The sequence below is a fragment of the Cnephaeus nilssonii genome (assembly GCF_951640355.1).
Source record: "Cnephaeus nilssonii genome assembly, chromosome: 7".
In the NCBI taxonomy this organism is placed as follows: domain Eukaryota; kingdom Metazoa; phylum Chordata; class Mammalia; order Chiroptera; family Vespertilionidae; genus Cnephaeus; species Cnephaeus nilssonii.
The window spans coordinates 91,723,762-91,744,174 of record NC_137078.1 but is presented as its reverse complement, the minus strand read 5'-3'; the positions used below and the strand labels follow the sequence as shown (position 1 = coordinate 91,744,174).

The 20,413-nt window shown below is 50.7% G+C and overlaps 1 protein-coding gene across 1 annotated transcript in view; it reads left to right on the top strand.

Moving 5' to 3' along the window:
• Positions 1 to 287: 287 nt before the first annotated feature.
• The window catches only part of VWA5B1 (von Willebrand factor A domain containing 5B1), a gene marked incomplete at both ends in the record, with an annotated part of 40,117 nt that continues 19,991 nt past the window's right edge, over positions 288 to 20,413 (top strand). The window contains 12 exons of the mRNA XM_079777874.1: positions 288 to 426; positions 2,054 to 2,206; positions 3,522 to 3,792; positions 5,647 to 5,792; positions 6,644 to 6,775; positions 7,409 to 7,533; positions 11,127 to 11,303; positions 15,551 to 15,661; positions 17,392 to 17,594; positions 18,038 to 18,152; positions 18,562 to 18,747; positions 20,109 to 20,292. Of these exons, the coding sequence (XP_079634000.1) occupies positions 288 to 426; positions 2,054 to 2,206; positions 3,522 to 3,792; positions 5,647 to 5,792; positions 6,644 to 6,775; positions 7,409 to 7,533; positions 11,127 to 11,303; positions 15,551 to 15,661; positions 17,392 to 17,594; positions 18,038 to 18,152; positions 18,562 to 18,747; positions 20,109 to 20,292 (1,942 nt within the window). The remainder of the gene's footprint in view (positions 427 to 2,053; positions 2,207 to 3,521; positions 3,793 to 5,646; positions 5,793 to 6,643; positions 6,776 to 7,408; positions 7,534 to 11,126; positions 11,304 to 15,550; positions 15,662 to 17,391; positions 17,595 to 18,037; positions 18,153 to 18,561; positions 18,748 to 20,108; positions 20,293 to 20,413) is intronic.

Genomic DNA, 20,413 nt, shown 5'->3' with positions numbered 1-20,413 from the left:
TACCTGTGCACCAGCCCACCGAGCAAACCCAGGCGGGTCCCCTGTCTTCAGGCCTCAGTTTCTCCACTGTGAAATGGAAAGAAGCAGAGTCACTACTTCTCTGCTAGTTCAGCATTATCGGGGGTCACCAACGGGGAAGTGCTTGGGGAAAGGGAAGAGAATGAGGCTCCGACTGCCTGTGGGTCTAAAGTGAGAGAACTGGTTGGTGGGGGGTGGGGGGATGGGAGCCCTCTCACTTCCTGTGCTTCCTGTCTCCCGCAGACCCTGAAGGCTGAGTAGCCAGCGGGATGCCCGGTCTGCTGAACCAGGTGACAGGGGCAGCCCTGCCCCTCACTGCTTCTGATGTCACCTCCTTCGTCAGTGGTTATGCCCTGGGTCTGACGGCATCCCTCACCTATGGCAACCTGGAAGCCCAGTCTTTCCAGGGTAAGGACCCCTCCTCCATATTGAATCCCCACCCCAACAGGTTAGCCGATGGACCTTGGGCAAGGCCTGGGCCCTCTCCGAGTCTCAGTTTCCTCACCTGTAAAATGGGGGTACCATTTCTGCCCAGTAGGCCTCAAAGCTGGTAGCAAGTCGGGTCGGGATTTGAGGCCAGGTTTGGGCTCAGCCCTGCCAGCTGGCCCAGCGCTGTTTAGGTCCCACAAGGCACGCCCACCTGCGTCCAATGGCCAGCCCCCACTTCCTCCGGCAGCCTCATGGTGGGAGGGGCCTGAGACTCAGTGGAAGCCAGGAGTTGCCAGCCCCAGGTGTGGCTCTGGTCCCTGTGACTCTGGAGAAGCCACTCTCTTCTCAGAAGCAGGATGCCCCTTTGCCTGTCCAGAGGGGTGTGGGAGGAGCAGATGAGGTCTAGAGTGCAGAAGAGCAGCGTGGAATAAAAACAGCCTGCGAACATGAATCATTGGGTGGGGCAGCCAGGACTGCGGACAGATGTCCGCCTGGAGGAGTCATTTGTAAATCAAACGCCTCTCTTTCCACTTCAGGAAGGGAGTTACCGGAGGGCGCTGTGTGGTGGCTTGTCCAGGATAAGATTCCCTCGCACCCACAGTTGATCCCCTCCGAAATCTCCTGGGCAGACAGTGACCCTGTTGAGGAAATCCTGGAGAGGGTGGCTTAAAAGGGGACCCACTGGGGACCCAGGAGACTACTGAATAACTTGGGGACAGCCCCTTGGCTTTCTACATGCAAAAAGACCCAGTCCCCCATTTTATGGATGAGAAAACTGAGGCGCAGGGGGATGGGAAGCAGGGGTTAGGGAAGGGCTCACTATGGGCCCAGCATTGTGCCGCCCCCGTGTTGGTGGGCAGATTAAATGAGATACAAACTTGATCGTCCCTGTGGTCCCCACGCCATGGAGCCATCACATCACTCAGGAGCTGGTTAAAATGCAGATCTAGGCCCCACCCCAGAACTACTGAGTCAAAATCTGTATTTTTAACAAGACACACACCCTCACCCATGATTTATGTGCTCTTCAAGGCTGAGAAGCACGAAGGTACAAAAATGTGGGCACATAGCTTCATAAATGGCTATTTTTTCCATTTTCATGATGACCCTACGAGTTGGGCTCTATTATCCCCATTTTACAGATGGGGCTGTGAGGCTTAGAGAAACTAAACATCTTGCCCAAGGTCACCAGGCTAGGAGAGGCAGCAGGGCCCAGATTTAAACCCTAGTTTACTTCCTCCAACACCCCAGCTCCTGGGAGCCAAGAATAGCAAATTCACCACGCACATGTGTGTTATTTGGCCCACACAACAGTCACATAAAATCCAGATTTTTACTCTCTCTCCAAAAGTCAGAAGCCCCGGCCACACTGGCCTCACATGCCTGCAGAGTAAGAGTTGGCTGGGGAGCTGCTGTCCCTTTTCCAGTAGCCCCTGTGCTCACACAGTGCCGGGCCTGAGTGCAGAGCCGTCAGGTCCCAGCCCAAGTCCTCTCTGGCATCCTCTAAATGGCAGTGAGCACCAACCTAGGCTTGGGTTCCTTCCCAGGGGAGGGGCATGCAGGGTGGGGCCGGGGCACCCCGTGACGCTTGGTCCTGCTCCGGCAGGCCTCTTCGTGTACCCGCTGGATGAGTACACCACGGTGATCGGCTTCGAGGCAGTCATTGCTGACCGGGTCGTAACGGTACAGATCAAGGACAAAGCCAAGATGGAGGGTGGCCACTTCAATGCCACCCACCTTCGAGCCACAACTGTCACAGGTAAGGAGGCCAGAAGGGCTATGGCTGGATCTGGGCCCAGCTGAAGTCTCGGGCAGGCTGAAAGGGTAGCAATGGCATAGGGTAGAGAGAGCATTAAAGTAGGAGTCAGGAATCCCGCGTGTCACTGACCCTCTCTGAACCTCACCTTACTGTCTGTAAATAGAGGCAATCTCTCCTCTTCTCGTCTAGAAAGCTTGGTGAGGATCAGAGGGTTCAACGACAGGTTCTACAGCTCTCTCTACAGAACAGAAAACATGTCATTTAAGCTCAGAGGTTGTGGAATGAGTCACACCAGGGTTTGACTCCCTGTCCTGGTCCTTGCAAGTGGTGTGAGCTCAGATAAAAAATAAAAATTATCCATAAAATGAAGCTAATACTTATACACACCAAAGCTCAACAGAGAGCATGTATGCAGAGCACGCACCGCAGTCCCTGGTACAGACTAAGTACTCGAATTGCTATTGAGGATGCTGAGGCTCAGAGAGGGTCAGAGACTGGTCCAAGGTCACACAGCCCGTCATATATATATTTGTTGCTGTTGACAGTATTATAGATGTCTCCCATTCCTTCCCTCTTTTGCTCCCCTCCACATGTTTGAGACAGGGCTTGAATCCAGACCAAGCATCATAGGATGTAAGAGATCATTATCATTGGATCTATGATCAAAGTGATGTTTGTTCATCTGATCATTAAGACATCCAAGAATATTTTAATGAGCACTTACCATGTGTAAGATGCAGAGTTGTCCTCAGGCTGATATAACCACTCACAGCCTGGAAGTATAGCTAGGATGTGCTTAGCAGTGACCATGAGAGCAGGTGGGATAATGTGCCCAAAGAGGTCTGGATAATGTCAGAGCAAGGAATGAGGGGTACAGATTGGGGGCCAGGGAGCTGTTCATGGAGGGGTTCCTGGAGGGGTTGGATAGATGGGTAAGACTGGAGAAGTAGGGGTGGGGGGATGGGCCTTACAACTGAAAGGACAGAGTAAGAGCAAAAGCATGGATCCCAAGGTGGGGCATGCTTGAATGTGGTTTCTTGGGGATGTAGAGTCTGCGGATGCAGATGTGACCCTCTGTGGGGGTTTTGTGGGTCCAAGTCTCCCAATCCGAGCAGAATACAAGTACACGGGCCTGGTGTCAGACCCATGCCTGGTTCAACGAGTTAGTAATTTGCTGAGGAACTTGGCCAAGTCACACCCCTATGCTGAGCCTGTTTCCCATCAGCAAAATGGGCTACTCAGACCTATCGCACAGCAAGCGTAGGGGGCAGTAGCGATAATGTATGCAGCGGCTGACTCCAGGCCTGGCGCTTAGGAAGCATCCTGCGAGAGGGGGTTTCCGTCGCCCCTCCTCCCTGCACACTGGGAAAGGTGGCTTTGGATGAGGATTTGGAGCGGATCCTCTTCGTGGTCAACCTGGGGACCATCGCCCCGATGGAGAATGTCAAGGTCTTCATCAGCACCTCCTCAGAGCTCCCGACGCTGCCCAGCGGGGCGATGCGGGTCCTGCTGCCTGCTGTCTGCGCCCCGACTGTGCCCCAGTTCTGCACAGAGAGCGGTGACCCCTCCAGCCAACAGGCCCAAGGGTAAGGAACCCCTGCCCGGACAAGGGCACAAGGATCAGAGTCTCAGGTGGGCAGCGGGGAGTCTGTCAGGTGAAGTCAGGGTGTGCAGGGCGGTGGAGATGGAGTTGAAGGTGAGGCTCAGCGCTAGAGGCCACCCCCGGAACAAGGTCTCCTGCCCCGCTCACTTTTAGAGCATTGGGATCTCCCTGATGCCTTGGAATGGTACTGGCCAGATGTTCTGGAATTTGGACACTTTGGGATTAGAATTTCCAGGCTTTATTCTTTCATGCACTTAAGACACTGAGTTGAGTGTTAGGGATCCAAAATCATCACAGATCCTGCCTTTTTAGAACTTGGTGGGAGAGATCATTATCCAATGAATAACACCCCTAATGTGGAACCACTGATGCACTTGCATGCATAATTAATTATGTGAAAAGTACAATGAAAGAGACATTCATTGGGCTAAGAGTATAAAAGAGGGACCCGCCCTAGCTGGTTTGGCTCAGTGGACAGAAGGGTCTGTGGGCTGAAGTGTCCCGAGGTTGATTCTGGTCAAGGACATGCACCTCGGTTGCAGGCTCCTCCCCGGCCTGGGCCCTGGTTGGGGCACATGCAGGAGGCAACCAATTATTGTGTTCCTCTCACATCAATATTTCTCTCTGTCTTTCCCTCTCTCTTCTGCTCTCTCTAAAAAATCATTGGAAAAATATCCTTGGGTGAGGATTAATCTAGATCAGTGATGGGCAACCTTTTGAGCTTGGTGTGTCAAACTTCGCCAAAAAACTGAGCATAACTCGGGTAGTGTGTCACTTTGAGGAAAAAACATTATTTCGCAAATGTTTCATCCTCAGGAGCAGCAAATGTTTCATCCTCGGCGTGCGGCCGCCTCAGCGGCCGCGTGTCATCAGAAATGGCTACGCGTGTCAGTGCTGACACGCGTGTCATAGGTTCGCCATCACTGATCTAGATAGATAGATAGATAGATAGATAGATAGATAGATAGATAGATAGACAGACAGACAGAAGAGCGACCCAACCCAGGGGTCCTGGGCCAGGCCAAGCTTCTCTGAGGAGTGATATTTCAGCTGAGACCTGGCGGGTGAGGGGGATGTAGGCACAGATCCAGCATTCCTGCAGGGGAGAACAGCAGAGGCAAAGGCCCTGGGGCAGCAGGCTTGATGTGTGTGAGGAGCGGTGAGCAGGCTAGTATAGCTGTAGCAGGTGGGAGAGTGAAGGAGAGAGGTCAGAGGGCTGATGTGGAGTCAGATCGTGTAGGACCTTGAATCTGAGGGTGAGGACACTTATGCCACAGCAGAGAAGCTGTAGGCACAAGCCAGTCACAGCCCAGGGGACACCAGGTTGTATGTTACCTTTGTAAGTACTGCCATAGGCGCCAAGCTTTGTGGATTTCAGAGGCAGGACCTGGGACAGCCAAGACTTTGGCAGGTCAAGGAACAAGAGGCCCCTGAGGTGGCCCCAGGAAGCTCAGTGGACAGAAAGGTCTGTGTTGAGCCTCCGTTTCCTCGTGTGGGAAATGGGGGAGATGGGGGCCAAGTGGCTTTTTTCAGAGGATTCTGGTAAGAACAATGTGTGCTGATGCTGTGGAGCACTGAGCCTGGCCCCTGGCCCAGCCCTCCAGGGTCTCGGTGCCTGTGTCTGAATCCAGGCCCTCCCCGGGATCAGGTTGAATGGGAGAATAAGGGTCTGGGGTGGGAGGAAGCTCCTCAGCCCCCTTTCGGGCTGGGCTGCAGGGGAGCCAGGGCTGCCTGAGACTCACCGTCCTCTCGACGTCCTCTCACGATGCACCCCCCTCCCCTTCTGCCTTGGTCCTGGCTGCCCGCCTCCTCCTCCTCCCCTCGGTCCCCTTCCCAGCAAAGACAGGCATTGCTTCGGCGGCCGGGCCCTGGACTCCTGGAACAAGCTGTGCCTGGCAACTCTTCTGGACATGGATGTGTCCAACCCCATGGAATACGAGTTCAACTTCCAGCTGGAGATCCGTGGGCCATGCCTGCTCGCAGGTGAGAGGGAGCTGCCCAGACCCAGGTAGGCGCCAGGAAGACGTGAGGCCCCGGGCTGGGGAGGGCTTCAGGCCCAAAGCTGCCCAGGACAGAGAGTAAGGGGAGGGTGGTGAATGTGACAGGCCCGGATGGAGGACATCCTGAAGTACATGGAGCTGTACGGATTCCCATTTCCTGCTCCCCAGCATACAGCCAAAGACAGGCCCCTCCCAATGAGCCTTCAAGGCTGCCCACCCCACCGCCATGGCTTCCCGGGGATGTGCATGGAGCGGGTGGTTCTTGGTCCCCTCCCTGCGGTTCAGCCATAGAGCCGCTTCCTGCTTCTCACCTTGCACAGCGGAATCACCAGGGACCTTCCAGAATCCTGCCACCCATCTCCCGCCCGAGCTTCAGGGGCCCTTGGTCTGGGCTATGTCTTGGGTATTGGCTATTTAGAAGGTCCCAGGCCATTCCAACATGCAGCCAGAGTTGGGAGCCATTGTTCTGACAGTTTCCCTCTCCAACCCACTCAAGGCTTTAGGATGTGGTTCCTTGTCAACAAGTGTGTTATCAGAGCAGCATGACCTTCCAGCCTGAGAGGTGTTTATGGAGTGCCCACCGATAGAGCGATCAAGCGCTGAGCATCTTCTATCTTTATGGGCCTCCACGAGAGGCAATTCCTTTGACTCCCCGCCAATTGGGTCCCCACTTTGCAGATGGGGAAATTGAGGAAACCTGTCCATGGCTACCCAGCAGGTCAGGCGCCCCTAATAGGCAGGAGTGTCATCTCTGGCTTGTATCTTAGTGTCCCCCACAAAGGCCCTGTCTCTCTCAGGGCTCCTGAGCCTATCCCGCCTTTCTGTGCCACTCAGGGGTAGAGAGTCCCACCCATGAGATTCGAGCTGACGCCGCCCCGTCCGCACGCTCGGCCAAGAGCATAATCATCACCTTGGCCAACAGGCACACCTTCGACCGGCCCGTGGAGATCCTCATCCACCCCAGCGGTACTGTGCCCCAGGGGGGACCCCTGGGAAGCCTGTGGGAGGGAGGAGGTGCTGAGCCCGTGGGGCACAGACAAGGTGGCCCCTCGCCCAGGGGTCAGCCAGGGAAAGGGTAGGGGTGCGTGGCAGAGGAGAGGAGACCAGCCTCCTAGGAAACTTGGCTCCAGCTGGTGGAATTGAGCGTCTCCTGCCCCAGTCCTAGCCCCAGAGGCTCCAGGGTCTCGTGCACCCACTGGGGCACTTTGTCCACAGGCCAGGTGAGCAGAGGATCTTTGAAACCCAAGCTCAGGGAAGCCCTGGAAGCTCTGACCTCTCAGGGAACAACTCTTTTGTCTCTAAGAATTCATTAGAATGTCAGGACCTGGAAATATCAGAGCAACCAGGCCCTCTCCCATTTTACAGATGGATAAACCGAGGCCCAGAGAGGGGCCAGGGGTCAGCCATGGCCACCAGGCACTTCTGCCTCCCAGCTAAGGAGTCTTCCCATGGCCCCACCCTGCTTCAGGCAGCCAGGGCTTCTGTACCCCTCTTCCTTCTAGGAGTCCTCCCCACTATGAGGATTCCGCCCCTAAGCTGAGGCCCCTGGCATCACCCTCACACTCGGGCACGTGCCAAGAGTTGATCTCATCTCTGCAGAGCCCCACATGCCACATGTCCTGATGGAGAAAGGGGACATGACCGTGGGAGAATTTGAGCAGCACCTGAAGGGAAGAGCAGATTTCATTAAAGGGATGAAGAAGGACAGCAGTGCAGAGCGAAAGGTGAGGGTGACTGAAGGAGAGAGCCAGGGGTGGCAGAGCCGGGGTGGCACTGGGGACTTGGACTTCACTGAGGAGAATGAGCTGGGTCAGGGACCTGCCTGAGGTCACGCAGCAGGTTGAAGGCAGGTCCTCGTCAGTGTTTCCCTTGGGTGGGGGGGACGGGGGGAAGCAAAGGGCTGAGGCACTGCGGGGCAGAGGCAAATGGCTCTCAGAGGTAGCAGTCACCCGGTGCTGTCCTCACGCTGCCTACCAGGTCACCATCTAGTGCCTAAGCCAAGTACATAAGGTACCAAGGTACCTAAGCCAGGTAAAATTCTCAGCTGGTGCTTCCCCAGGTATTACCCCCCAGGGGCACCCTACAGCCGGCGCACTCCCAGCTCTTTCTGTACTCCTGGGCCTCTGTTTTCCTACCTGTTGAATGGGTCTCTTGCTGTTCCTTCCTCTGGGTCCTGGGTGGCTATTACATAGACAGTAAAGACAGGGAAGGGAAAGCCTAACAAAGATCGTGCCCCTCTGCTGCCCTCTCCTCCACGAAGCCAAAAGACAAGAGACCCTACGCTGAGGGGTCGCATGGGGAAGAAATGCTAACAGGCTCAGCGATGGCCACCAATTGTACCGGCAGTCGCCCTCCTGTTCATGACCCTGCACGCCAAGCTGGGTCCTCAAGGCCAAGACACCTTTAAGAATGGTGGCCCACTTCTTTTATTCTCTTTGCTTGTTGGATGAAAAAACTGAGGTGTAGCACCCCAAAATAACTATGAGCTGGGGAATGGGGAAGACCGTTCCCTTGGGATTTGCCTTTGATGGCAACGAAGCTAAGGACTTAGACTCAATCCGAGGGGCAGTGACACTAGATTTAGGAGCCCTTCCCATTCTTGCTGGCCTGGCTGGCAGAGGATGAGGCAGCTGAGGAGTGTACAGAAACACATGTAGACAGCTTACTGCTCACCCCGACTGTTAGAGGTCCCACTGGAAGCACCTGCTTGGTGGGGGTGGGGAGGATGACAAAGGGAAGGTGTAGATGGCTCAGTGCCCATCACATCACTGCCACGTTAGCAACCCCACTGGAAACACCGCTCCCAGAAGTGCCCCCTCACCCAGATGAGTCAGTAGGGAGAAGAGGCTAAGCCAGGTTCTCGGGGTGGGGGTGGCAATGCCAGCTGTGCCCTGAGCTCTGAGAACTACAGCATGTGGACAATGTGGTTGGGGGGAGCCATGGGCCTCCCAGGCTGGGGCTGGGTCCCCCGCCTACCAAGCCTTAAATCAATTAGCTCTGGGACCACTGAGGCGAATGAGAATTAGTTTGCCACCTTGGGTTGGTTATGCAAATACCCTGTATTCTCATGAGCTCCAGGAATGACAGCCACCAGCCCGAAGCTGCTCAGAAATGATGAGTTTATTGTAATTCGATAATGGCAGCTTGAGAAGCCATTAGAGAATCCTGAGCCAGGGGCCCCCACTCTCTGAGAGGCGGATGTGGCTGTTACTGCCTTGGGCTCTGTCATCGAAAGAGCCAGGCTGGTCGTGGCTCTGGCAAAGGAGCTCCATGCGGGACAGAGAACGTGATCCTTTGCCAAGGAGGGAGGCGGGCAGCCAGAAGGCAAATGTCAATCAGGAAGAGTGGGAGGGACGAGCTGTCAAAACTGTGATTTAGCAAAGAGGGAGCAAATGGCACAGAGAGATAACCATGTAGGAAAGATGGCGATGCAGTGAGAAGCAGAGACAAATAGAGAAAAAACAAACTTGCACACACAGGTCAATGGTAGACAGACCCACACCGATTCATTCTCTCATTTATTCAGTCAACAAACACTACGTGTCCAATAGATGTCAGGCTCCATTCTAGGCACTGGGGAGGCCACACTGAAAAATGACACATCCTTGTCCTCGTGGAGCTTACCTTCTAGCACAGGGAGATAGACAAGAAGTAACCAAATGAGCACGGTCAGTTTGAAGAGGGCTGGGGACCAGAGAGAAATAAAACAGGATGATGTGGGAATGAGTGGCAAGCACTGGCTGCTCTTCAGCCCGGTGTCTAGAAAAAGCCTGCCTGAGATTGAGACCTGGTGGACGGTGAAGAACTGGAAGCAAAATAATGGTGACACGTTTGGGAAACAGGCAGCTGTGTGGGTGAAATGGGGGGAAGTGGGCAAAGATGAGGTGGACAGATGGGCCGGTTAGGCCCTGGGGGCTTCATAAGCCATGACACAGGGTATGAGGGGAAGCCATTGCTTAGGCAAGAGAATGGCGAGAATGATCTCGCTGCCTGCTCTACATAGAATGGACCACCGGGAAGTAAAAGTGGAGGAAAGGGGCCAGTAAGAGGCGATGGCAAGGACCCAGGCAAGAGATGGTGGTGTCCTGAACTTGGGTGGTGGCAGTGGAGACAGAAAAGGGCACGCATTCAGGATGTGTGTTAGCCGCAGAAGTAGCAATCCTTTGCTGAAGGAGCAAGAGAGGAAGCAACGACAAGTCCTCCATCTTTGGTTTGAACACTTGGATGGGTGATGGTGTCATCTACTGAGTTGGGGGAAGGGATTCAAAGAGACCAAAACTGAAAAACAGACACAAAGGGACATGTCCACCCAGAGGCAGCCAGATCAAGAGACAGAGAGAGGCAGCCGGGATGGAGCGAGAGGGAGGAAATGAGATTTGGTACAGAGTGAGTGGGAGCGTCAAGGAGGAAGGCTCAGCACCACGTCAGCCAAGAGAACACACAAAAGGTCAAGAACTATGGTGCTGCTCTCCCTTTGTTTACGAGCCCACCTCTGCACCAAGCTCTGTGTTAAGCCCTAGAGATAAAAAAGAAGCTCAGGCATGGCCTACCTTCAAGTAACACACAAGCTAGAGGGGAGGCAGAGATATGAGCACAAAGCTGCATGTGAGCAATGCCTGAGCCCACGACAAACCGCAACAGGGATGATGGCTACCATTTAGCCGATGACTGCCGGGCAGCGGGCTTCACAAGCATTGCGTTTATTCGTACAACTTGGCGAGGCACGTACTCTTGTCCTTAGTTCATAGATGAAGAAACCAAGTGATTGAGTACACCTGGAAGATGGGGGCAGGCTTTCCAAAAAGTAAAATTTAGAGAAAGAGTAGAAAGTTATCAGCGGGAGAGAATCAGTAAACCAGAGAAACCAAGGTCACAGTCAAGATAAGCCAGAGAGTAGCTCAGACACTGAGTGTGAAAGAGGAAGAAACTGCTACTCAACCAAAGGCCTGTACGTGTGCCGGGGCCTCCCATCTGTGTGCCAGCTCAGTTCGTCCTCATAACCACCCTGAGAAGGGAACATCATGTGCCTCGTTTTTAAAATTAAAGAAACAGGCCTAGAGGAGGGACTTGTTCAAGATCACACAGCTAGACAGTGACAGAGCTGGGATTCAAACCCAGGTCTTCTGCCTCCAAAGTCCATGCTTGCTGTTGCAACCAGTGAAAAGCTAGCAAATAGAGAGCCAGATGCAGTCAACCTGGAAGTCTCTCATGCAGAATATGAGCGGGATCTTGACAATACTTGATGAGTAATGGGAGACCACGTGAGTAGCGCTGGACCCCTTGAATACCAAGTGAGAGGTTTTTCTTTCTCCTCCAGACAGAAATCATCCGGAAACGCCTCCACAAGGACATTCCCCACCATTCTGTCATCATGCTCAACTTCTGTCCTGACCTCCAGTCGGTCCAGCCGAACCTGAGAAAGACCCATGGCGAGTTCATCTTCCTCGTTGACAGGAGCGGCAGCATGAGTGGGACCAATATCCACCGTGTCAAGGTACCTGTTAGAGGACCCCTCCCCAGGGTCTTGTGCTCTAGGGTAAATCAGCAGTGCTCCCCCAAACCAGCTTCATCAGTACTTTTGGTTCCAAGATGCCCCCCCCCTTCCACACCTGAACCACCTCCCTAAAAGGCTCTTCGTGTCTAAAAGGAACAACAACTTTTTAAAATCAGTTTGAACAGAGACACCCAAACTCAATGTGCTCCCGAAAGAAAACCCTGAAGTGGTACGAGCAGAGGCAGAACTATTGTCCACTTACAAGGGATGAAGTTATCAACATCTCCCCTTGACATTCTACAACCTTTGCTGAGTGCTGCTCAGGCTAATACCCCTCAGTAGGTACTAAGTGGACAAGGGTACAGCTGGCTATTGAATCCAGTTAATAATCCTGAGGTTAGTGCTATGGTCTCCATTTGCCAAAGTGGAAAGCCCATCCTGAGAGTTTCAATAACCTACCCAAGGTCACACAGCCAGTGTGGTCTAATACCAAACCCATGTCTGTCTGTCCCTACGACCTGGTATCAGAAATTCACGGGAGATGGCCCCTGTCATCAAATAATGTGTAGAATCCAGTAGAAAAAAAAAAACTTGGTTCTTTTTTATTTTCTTGAAATGCCTAATATGGGCAAAATTTTGTGGTTGGCCATCTGAAAAGACAGCAGGTTGTAAACTCAGTTTCTGACCTCAAACCAGTCATGTATGGAGCATGGTCTCGCTGCTGTGGAGACTTCTGATGAGTGAGGAAGACAGAGTAATCACCTTGCCCCCAACGTCCAGAGGCATTTCCTCTCCCTCAGGAGATTATTTACCTCGGTTTCGGCATTATCCCCCTCTCCCTTGTATTTCTAGTTGTGCAGATCTGTCTCATTTGGAGTTATGGGAAACTCATTAAGGGAAAGGACCAGATCTTTGCTCATCTATCTCTCCCCATGGGGCCTTGCTCTATATTTAGGCATAAAAAGCCCCCAGTCATGGTTCATTGAACTGAGTAAAGGATCACAGTTCAAGAAAACAAGGCATGAGGGAAGGAGAAGGGAAAGGGCTCAGTTGTCACCTGAAATGTCACTCCTTTCCCAGTTTGTGCCTGGAGCAAACTCTTGTTCCCAGGGCAACAGGATAAGCAAGGAGAGGAGAGGTTAGTTGGGTCTGTGAGGCCAGCTAACTCCTCACTCATGCTCTGACTGGGTTTTGTCTTGAAGCATGAGAGAGCATCCTATATGGAACCCAAGTTCCTGTTTGAGGCCTCTTGACACTGGGATGTAGGACTGGTTGGTACCTTCTCCCCACCCCTGCCCGCCATCAAAAACAAATACTGGAATGGGGAGCTGTCCACCGTGCTGGAGTGCTGAAGCACAGTCCAGTGCCCATGTGTATCCCATTCCACAGCTGGACCAATTTGTAAGATGTCTCCACAGTTACTCTAAGTATCATGGGATCATGAAACATCCCTTAGACAGCATTTAATCCACCTTCCCTGCCCATTTCCAGGTAAGGAAACTGAGTCCCGGAGAGGCTGTTTTTTCCAACATCACAGTGCTAGTGAGGGAGCCTAAGCTTTCTATATCCTGGCTCAGTGCTCATTTGCCTCACCTTTCTGATAGGGAATGATACATACGCCCCCTTTAAGAAAAGCGCTCTTTTCTAATTATGTCTTTTCTGCTGCATGACTTAGTAAAAGATCCAGTCTGCCACTGGCTGGCTATGTGGCTTTGGACCAATTGATTCTCAACTCTGGGCTTCATTTATACGGTCTGTAAAAGGAGAAGGAAGGATTAATACAGGGAGGGCAAACATATGTCCTCTATCCCTTTGTTCCCTTCTCCCAAGCCCAGGCAGACATCAACAATTGACCATGACATGCTTTACCACGCTGAGTCTGGACTCAGTCTCTGTATGTTTCTCATCACGGTGCTCCAGGCCATTACTACCAGTTGAATGGAGTTGGTTCATGAGTGGAAATCCATTTCCTGAACTAAAGACCCTTTCCGACCTTGACATTCCAGAATTCTCTGATGGCGACTTCCGCCAGGGCTCCTCTCACAGTTCCTTCCCCCTTGCAGTCTTTCTTGCTTGCTTTTCCAGCTCAGCTCCCTGGCCTCAAGGTTACCTTTCACAAATGGTTTTGCATCGGCACAAATCCATTCTGCTACATATGCCTGCCCCTTTTAGAAAAAGACATAGAAATTACTCAGGCCACACACCCCTCCCCCCATTGATAATGAGGTCATTGGGGGGTTGCTTGCATCATTAACTGTGGCCGGTTCTGTTGAAGTTTTAGGAGAAACTGGAATTAGGGAGGTAGGAGAGAATAGAAATCCAAACAGCCACGCGGAAGGGGAAAGTTCAACCAATTTAATTTCCTGCAGCTGGTCCCATTCTTCAGCTGCCACTTGCTGCTAAAAACACGGCTTTGAAAATTCTAATAGGTGTGAGCAGAGACAATCTGTATGGATCAGCAACGTCTCCTGCTAGCAGGAATATACACTAGTGGCTAATGAAAAAATAAGCAGATCTGGACTTCTTTCATAAAGAAATAAAATGTATTGACACAAGCAACAAAGAGAACATTAATGTTAATGTTTACAGAGGGGGTGGGAGAGGGGCTGCAGGTCCTTATGGTGTGGAAGCTGCCAGGATCCACTTACAGCTGTTTACTTCTAAATTCTGGGGTGGAACAGCTTGTTTCCCTGAAGCCATGCTGAGATCCCTGGGCTGCCATCAATAAACTATATGGGGGTGAGGGAGAGCCCTCCCCCCAATTCCTGAGTTCTGTGCCAAGGCAGGGCCAACATGAATGTCTAAGGGAGGCATGTGTTGTTGTTTTTTAAAGCTTCCTTTTTTAAAGATTTTTTAAAATGTTTAAATTGATTTCTAGAGAGAGGAAGGGAGAAAGAGGGAGAGAAAAAACACACACATGGTTGTGAAAGAGAACCATTGTTCGGCTTCCTCCTGCATGCCCCCTACTGGGGTTCAAGCCCCCAACCCAGACATGTGCCCTGGCCAAGAATCAATCCAGCAACTCTTTGGTACACAGGATGATGTCCAACCAACTGAGCCACACCAACCAGGGCTCAGAGCTGTGTTTTGAAAGCTTCAGTCCTATCTTTAGGTTTTGTGATCCAGTACAATTCCTAAATGCTCTAAGCCTCGGTTTTCTTCTCTGTAAAACAGAGGTATTAATATTGGTATGCATCTTGTTGGGGTGATAATAATAACCACTTGCTGACTGATTACTATGTGCCAGGCTGAGACTCAGAGGAATAACATAACTAGCCCAAGGTCAAGTTAGCAATAGGAAAGGTTCAATTTAAACCCTGATATGTTTAACATCAAAGTGCACCTTCTTAACCACTCTTTTAGAGACTAAATGAGGTAATATAAAGAGTGTATCACAGTGCTTGATATGTAGTAATTGCTTGATACTTATTGCCTCATCATCAATATCATCCTTTTTCCCTCTTGTCATCTCCACTTTTCTTTTTTGGCATCGTCTTTTCCACTGTACCTTTACCCTGGTCTCCTGATGTTGCATAGTTAAAGTAGGTTAAGATTCTAATGTTTACCGACTTTGGAGGCAAAGCGACTTGTGTCTGAGTCCTGGCTCCATTCTTTACTATCTGAATGCTCACCAACAAGTTGCTCTCCTCTCTGTACCTCAGTGTTCCCTCCTATAAAATGGGGATACTGTTGTGCCTGCTTCAAGGGTTATTGTGAAGATTATAGGAGGTAATGTAGGTAAAGTACATCCTGGGCATTCAACAAATATGACCTAAAGAGACTGTCCCAAAGCAATTCATCCCCAGTCAATGATAATTGGGTGAATTCTGCTGCAAAAGGCCCGGGATGAGAGCCAGGAGCCTATCCCATCACCCGGGTGACCCGGACCAGGCCACACGCCTCCCTTAGACATCAATTTTGTTTTGGCAGAAAGAAATGCGTGCCCCCTGCTCTCCCTACCTCTCAGGGTCAGCAGGAGGTGAGATGGAACTGGCAACCATAATAGAATGGCTTTGAAACGTCAGACTTGCTACCCGAGTGAGAAATTTCATGAGATGGCTTTGGTCCAGCCTCCACTCAGCATCAGCAGATTTCTTGATCTGGGGGGAAGGGGGATGTTGGGTGCAGGCAGGGGGTGCGGAAGGCCTGTGTGGAGACAGATTCCTGCTGGGATAATAATACCGGTGTGAAGCGGCAGAAGTCATAACTCCTTCCCGAATCCTGAAAATCCCTTTCTTGCCTGCCAGGATGCCATGCTGGTGGCTCTTAAGAGCCTCATGCCAGCCTGCCTCTTCAATGTCATTGGGTTTGGATCCACATTTAAGACCCTCTTCCCTTCCAGTCAGACCTACAACGAGGTAAGGAAGGACAAGGCCGGGACTAGGAGGGGCGGGTGGTGAGGAGCAAAGGACAGAAAAAGAGAGAGGAGGCCTGCTCAAAGGCTGTCCAAACGTATAGGACCAGGATGATACCCAGGAGCCAAGCAGGAAAGAGAGGCTAACTCTGCTCAGGCAGTTTTCTGGCATCTCAGCCTTCTGACACCCTTCTCTTTAAAATAAAGAATAGGTTGGGCAAAGTGTGGGTGTGCGCAGACAGGGGTCCAGGGAGGGGTAGAAAGGATGCATAGGCCTGCCACTCACTGAAGCCTCTGCCTTATGAGGACAGTAGGTCCGTGCAAGGTTGAGCCAAAGAAGTGAACAGGAAGGGATGGCCGAGTGAATAGGTGGGTAAGTGGGCTGAGAATGGGACTCACGAGACTCAAGCTACAATTTTAAATAACAGGACTGTGGCCCCAGCAGCACGTTCAAAATTGCAGGCCTAGGAATTGAAGGGAGGAGGGGAAGAGATGGAGGGAAGGAGGGAGGGAGGGAGGGAGGGAGGGAGGGAGGGGAGGAGGGAGGGAGGGAGGGAGGACTTAGGAGCCACTTTTCAATTAAAAGTAGTTTATGGTTTTTTTTAATACAATAATAATATATATTGATTATCCCACAGCCTTTGAAACTAGATAAAATCAAAAAGAAAAATACGCAAATCTCGCATGATCACGTCAGAAAAATAAAAGGAAAAACAACATTAAGAGCTTAGAGTAAATCCCTCCAGACCTTGTTCTACGAATTACCCACAGTTTAAATAAAGATAGGATTAGGCCTTCCAGAAACTACTTTTCGAACACAACAGCCTGTCATGAGCACATTTTATGCCACTAAGCATAAATCTGCAGCATAATTCTAATGGCTGCCTAGTGTTTTGCTGCACGGACAGGCGTGACTTATTTAACTAAACCCCTGCAGTTGGGCACTGAAGTTGTTTCCATTTTTTTTGCTTATCATCTTTGTATCGAAGGCTTAACATACCTCCTTCATGATTCCCTTGGAATAAATTTCTAGTGTTTCTGGCTCAAAGGTACATTGTACACTTTAAGACTTTTGACGTGTGCGGTCACTCCAAGCATGGATGTTGGAAGAGCATCTTCCTGAGACAGGAGCAGAAGGACATCGGATGTCCAGTGAGCATCTGTCCTTGCTGTAGTGACATTGATCCGAGGCCAATAATCCTGGGGCAGAAAGGACAATGATAAGTTAATATAACACCACGAATGGTAGCATGGCAGGCGCTGGTCGGGGTGTGATTGGGCAGAACCATGTCCAATACCATTAAGTGTCCACCTATTCTTCCAGGATGTGGGAGAGGTGAGACTGGGAACAGGACTCAACTCTAGTGAGGTTGAACTATTATCTAGGGCAGCGATTTTCAACTGGTGAGCTGCAAGGATTTCTAAGACATGCAATACCTATCTATTTAGTCGGGGGCAATCTTTTCCCTTAGATTGTCACACACACAAATGACAGCAGCCAACACATTAGCCATCTGATGTGAATGAATCAAAAGTATACCTTTATTTTTGTTAGATCAGCAACAAATATATATTTTTATGTAATTTTAGTAATTAGTTTATGTTAGGGGGGGGGGGAAGGTTGAAAATTGCTGACCTAGGGAAACAAAAGGACTCCTCCCTCAAGAGGCTCAGAGTCTCCACACCATACGGTGACCCTGGGAATTATCTCCCCTGCCTATGCCTTTCCTACAGGAGACCTTGGCCATGGCCTGTGAAAACATTCAGAGAATGCGGGCTGACATGGGCGGTACCAACATCCTCTCCCCGCTCAAGTGGGTCATCCGGCAGCCAGTGCACCGAGGCCACCCGCGACTTCTCTTCGTGGTCACAGACGGGGCGGTCAACAACACCGGGAAGGTGCTGGAGCTGGTGCGAAACCACGCCTTCTCCACCAGGTGGGCACAAGCTGAAGGCCTAGGACCTGGTTATCCTGGGCTGCCCTGGACTGGGGTTTCCAGAACCCGGGCCACGTGGGGAAAATGCCAGAAGACGAGGAAAAAAACCTTTCAGAGCTTTGCCTCCAAGGTGGTGTGGCTGACCTCAAAGTTTGCCTTTCCCCCTCCAAGTTCAGGAGGGATGAGATGCCCACACCTCTGCATCCAGCTCCCAACCAAAGGAAGCTCCCAACCTAAGCCCTTCCTGCTGCTTAGACTCTGAGCTGGGGCAGAAGCCATGGGCTTTATGTGTGAATGTAAATGCCCATGGATGGCCCTCTTCCCCGGCCCTCTGCCTAAAGCTGGGCCAGCTGTGAGAGAGTCCGCCTGGATCATGCTCCCCATCAGGAGACAAAGATGGCAGAGAGGATGGGAAGTAGCAACCTTTCTCCTCCCCTCCCCAGGTGCTATAGCTTTGGAATTGGACCCAACGTCTGCCACAGGCTAGTGAAGGGGCTGGCAACCGTGTCCAGGGGCATTGCTGAGTTCCTGACAGAGGGGGAGCGGCTGCAGCCCAAGGTAGGTGGGAGGGCCCCCGTCCCTCTGCTGCTGGACCCTGAGTTTAACACGTGGGGAAAAGGAGGCCCAGGAAAGCAGATCCACTGGCTCACGATCACTATCTGGTTCATGTTTTTGACACAAACTTTCTGTGTGCCCTGGACTAGTCACAACCCTCCTCTGAGTCTTGGGTTTTCTCATTGATTAAATGCTAAGCTTAGAGAAGACGACAGCAAAAAATTTGCTCCAACTCCGACATGGCAGGAGCCTAAGAATTGGCCTGTTCACTGGCAGGCAAGCCACCCCACGGCCTCTTGTCACTTCCCGGCTCACGTCCCCGCATGGTCATACCTACCTGGGCTTCGTGCATCTGAACATACCCGCCCCGCTCACACATCTCCCCAACCAGTGTTGTGATTCTGCCCAACAGATGGTCAAATCCCTGAAGAAGGCCATGGCCCCAGTCCTGAGCGATGTGACTGTGGAGTGGGTCTTCCCTGAGACCACCGAAGTGCTGGTCTCCCCCGTGAGCACCAGCACCCTCTTCCCTGGGGAACGGCTGGTGGGATACGGCATTGTGTGTGATGCCTCCTTATACACCTCCAATTCCAGATCTGTAAGTATCTCAGACATGCCGGGGGTCAGTGGGAGCCCGGAAACATGCAGGAAAGACTGTTCCTGGCAGGAAGGGAAGAATTGGATCTGGGCTTATACTTGCCGGGCCATGGAACACAATCTACAAATAACTAATGAAATTAGAAAGACATAACTTTTCAACCTAGACATCCCTTCGGAAGATCTAACAGAAATAAAGTGATATAATGGAGTTATGTCCAAGGATTCATTGTAGCATTTTTTGTGATGGCAAAAACTATGGCCACATATTAATGCTGCTCCTCTCAAAATGTCGCTTGATGTTACACGAAGCAGGGAAATATTGTGAAAGACATGATTACAAATGATTTTATAGCAAGAATATGAATTTCTCATCAAATAAACTTAATCATTGAGAGAGGACAACAATTTGTACAACTCAACTGGTCAATTAGGTTTCTAATTTTCTCTTGTAAATTCCAGGACTTCATTAACTTCTTTTTCTAGTCCAAAGGTATTCATACCCTCCCCAGAGCTCCCAAACTATTATCTAGTAGATCAACAATAATAGGAACCATAGACACTATGGTCTCACATACTTATTTTAATTGAACTGATTTTTTAAGGTGATTTTCTACTCGTTTCTTCCTTTTCTACGCTGTCCTCTTTCCTACACCAGGTGATTTATACTTTGCTTGTCTGATCAGGCCTGACTTACTGTTGAAGGAATGAAGGTTAACAGCATTTTCTCTTTGTGTTTTTTGTATCCTCTGTCATCACCTTTTATTCATCAATGGATGACATGTTGACTTTTTGACTGATAAAATATTAAATGTAAATATAAATACAGCCACAAAGTGAATGCTTAACCATAGGGGTGGTAGAATATTGCACAATCTAATGTTGAAAAGAACAGTTGACATGCAGGATTTCCAAAATGCTTAAAGTGCAAAGTTCAAGATACTGCTAAATATAAAGTAATATGGTCCAGTTTTTGTAAAACAAAAATGATCCCCAAAAGCCTTTGTGTTTTATATGTATGTGTATACTGTGGAGAATGGAATGGGAGGAACAGAGGGTTCATTCTGTGCATTTCATTAACCTATTTGGAGACAGCAATGGCATTTAGAATTACCTTTTAAAAAAATGTAATAAAGAATATAATTTAAAATATAAACAATGTAAGTGATAGGAAGTAATTTTCATTCACCACCTCATGAACAGAAGTCTGCCTAAATTCTCCAAGCTAGCAAGACACTTTTTTTATTATTCCAGTTCTGACATGGACTCTCCACCACCTTGTCTCACACTGCTTGCTGCTCTGTGGATGTCCTGCCTGCCATCGAGCCTAATTCCCAGCCTTCCTTCTCTCCCTTCCTCCAGGACAAGAGGAGACGGTACAGCATGCTGCAGTCTCAGGAGTCCAGCAGCTCCGTCTTCTACCATTCACAGGATGAGGGGCCCGGCTCAGACAATGCAAATTGTGCCAAGAGCTTGGGGGAGCCCCTCAACCTGAGGCAAGCCACGGATGCCCGGCCATCCAGCGGCGACCCCACCACCACTCCTGGTAAACCTGCCACTCTTTGTGCCTCGCTCACTTCTCCAGAAGCTATGATTGCTACATTTTACTGAGCACTTACTATGTGCTAACCACTTTATACAAACAACCGCGTTGAATAGTTAGCAGC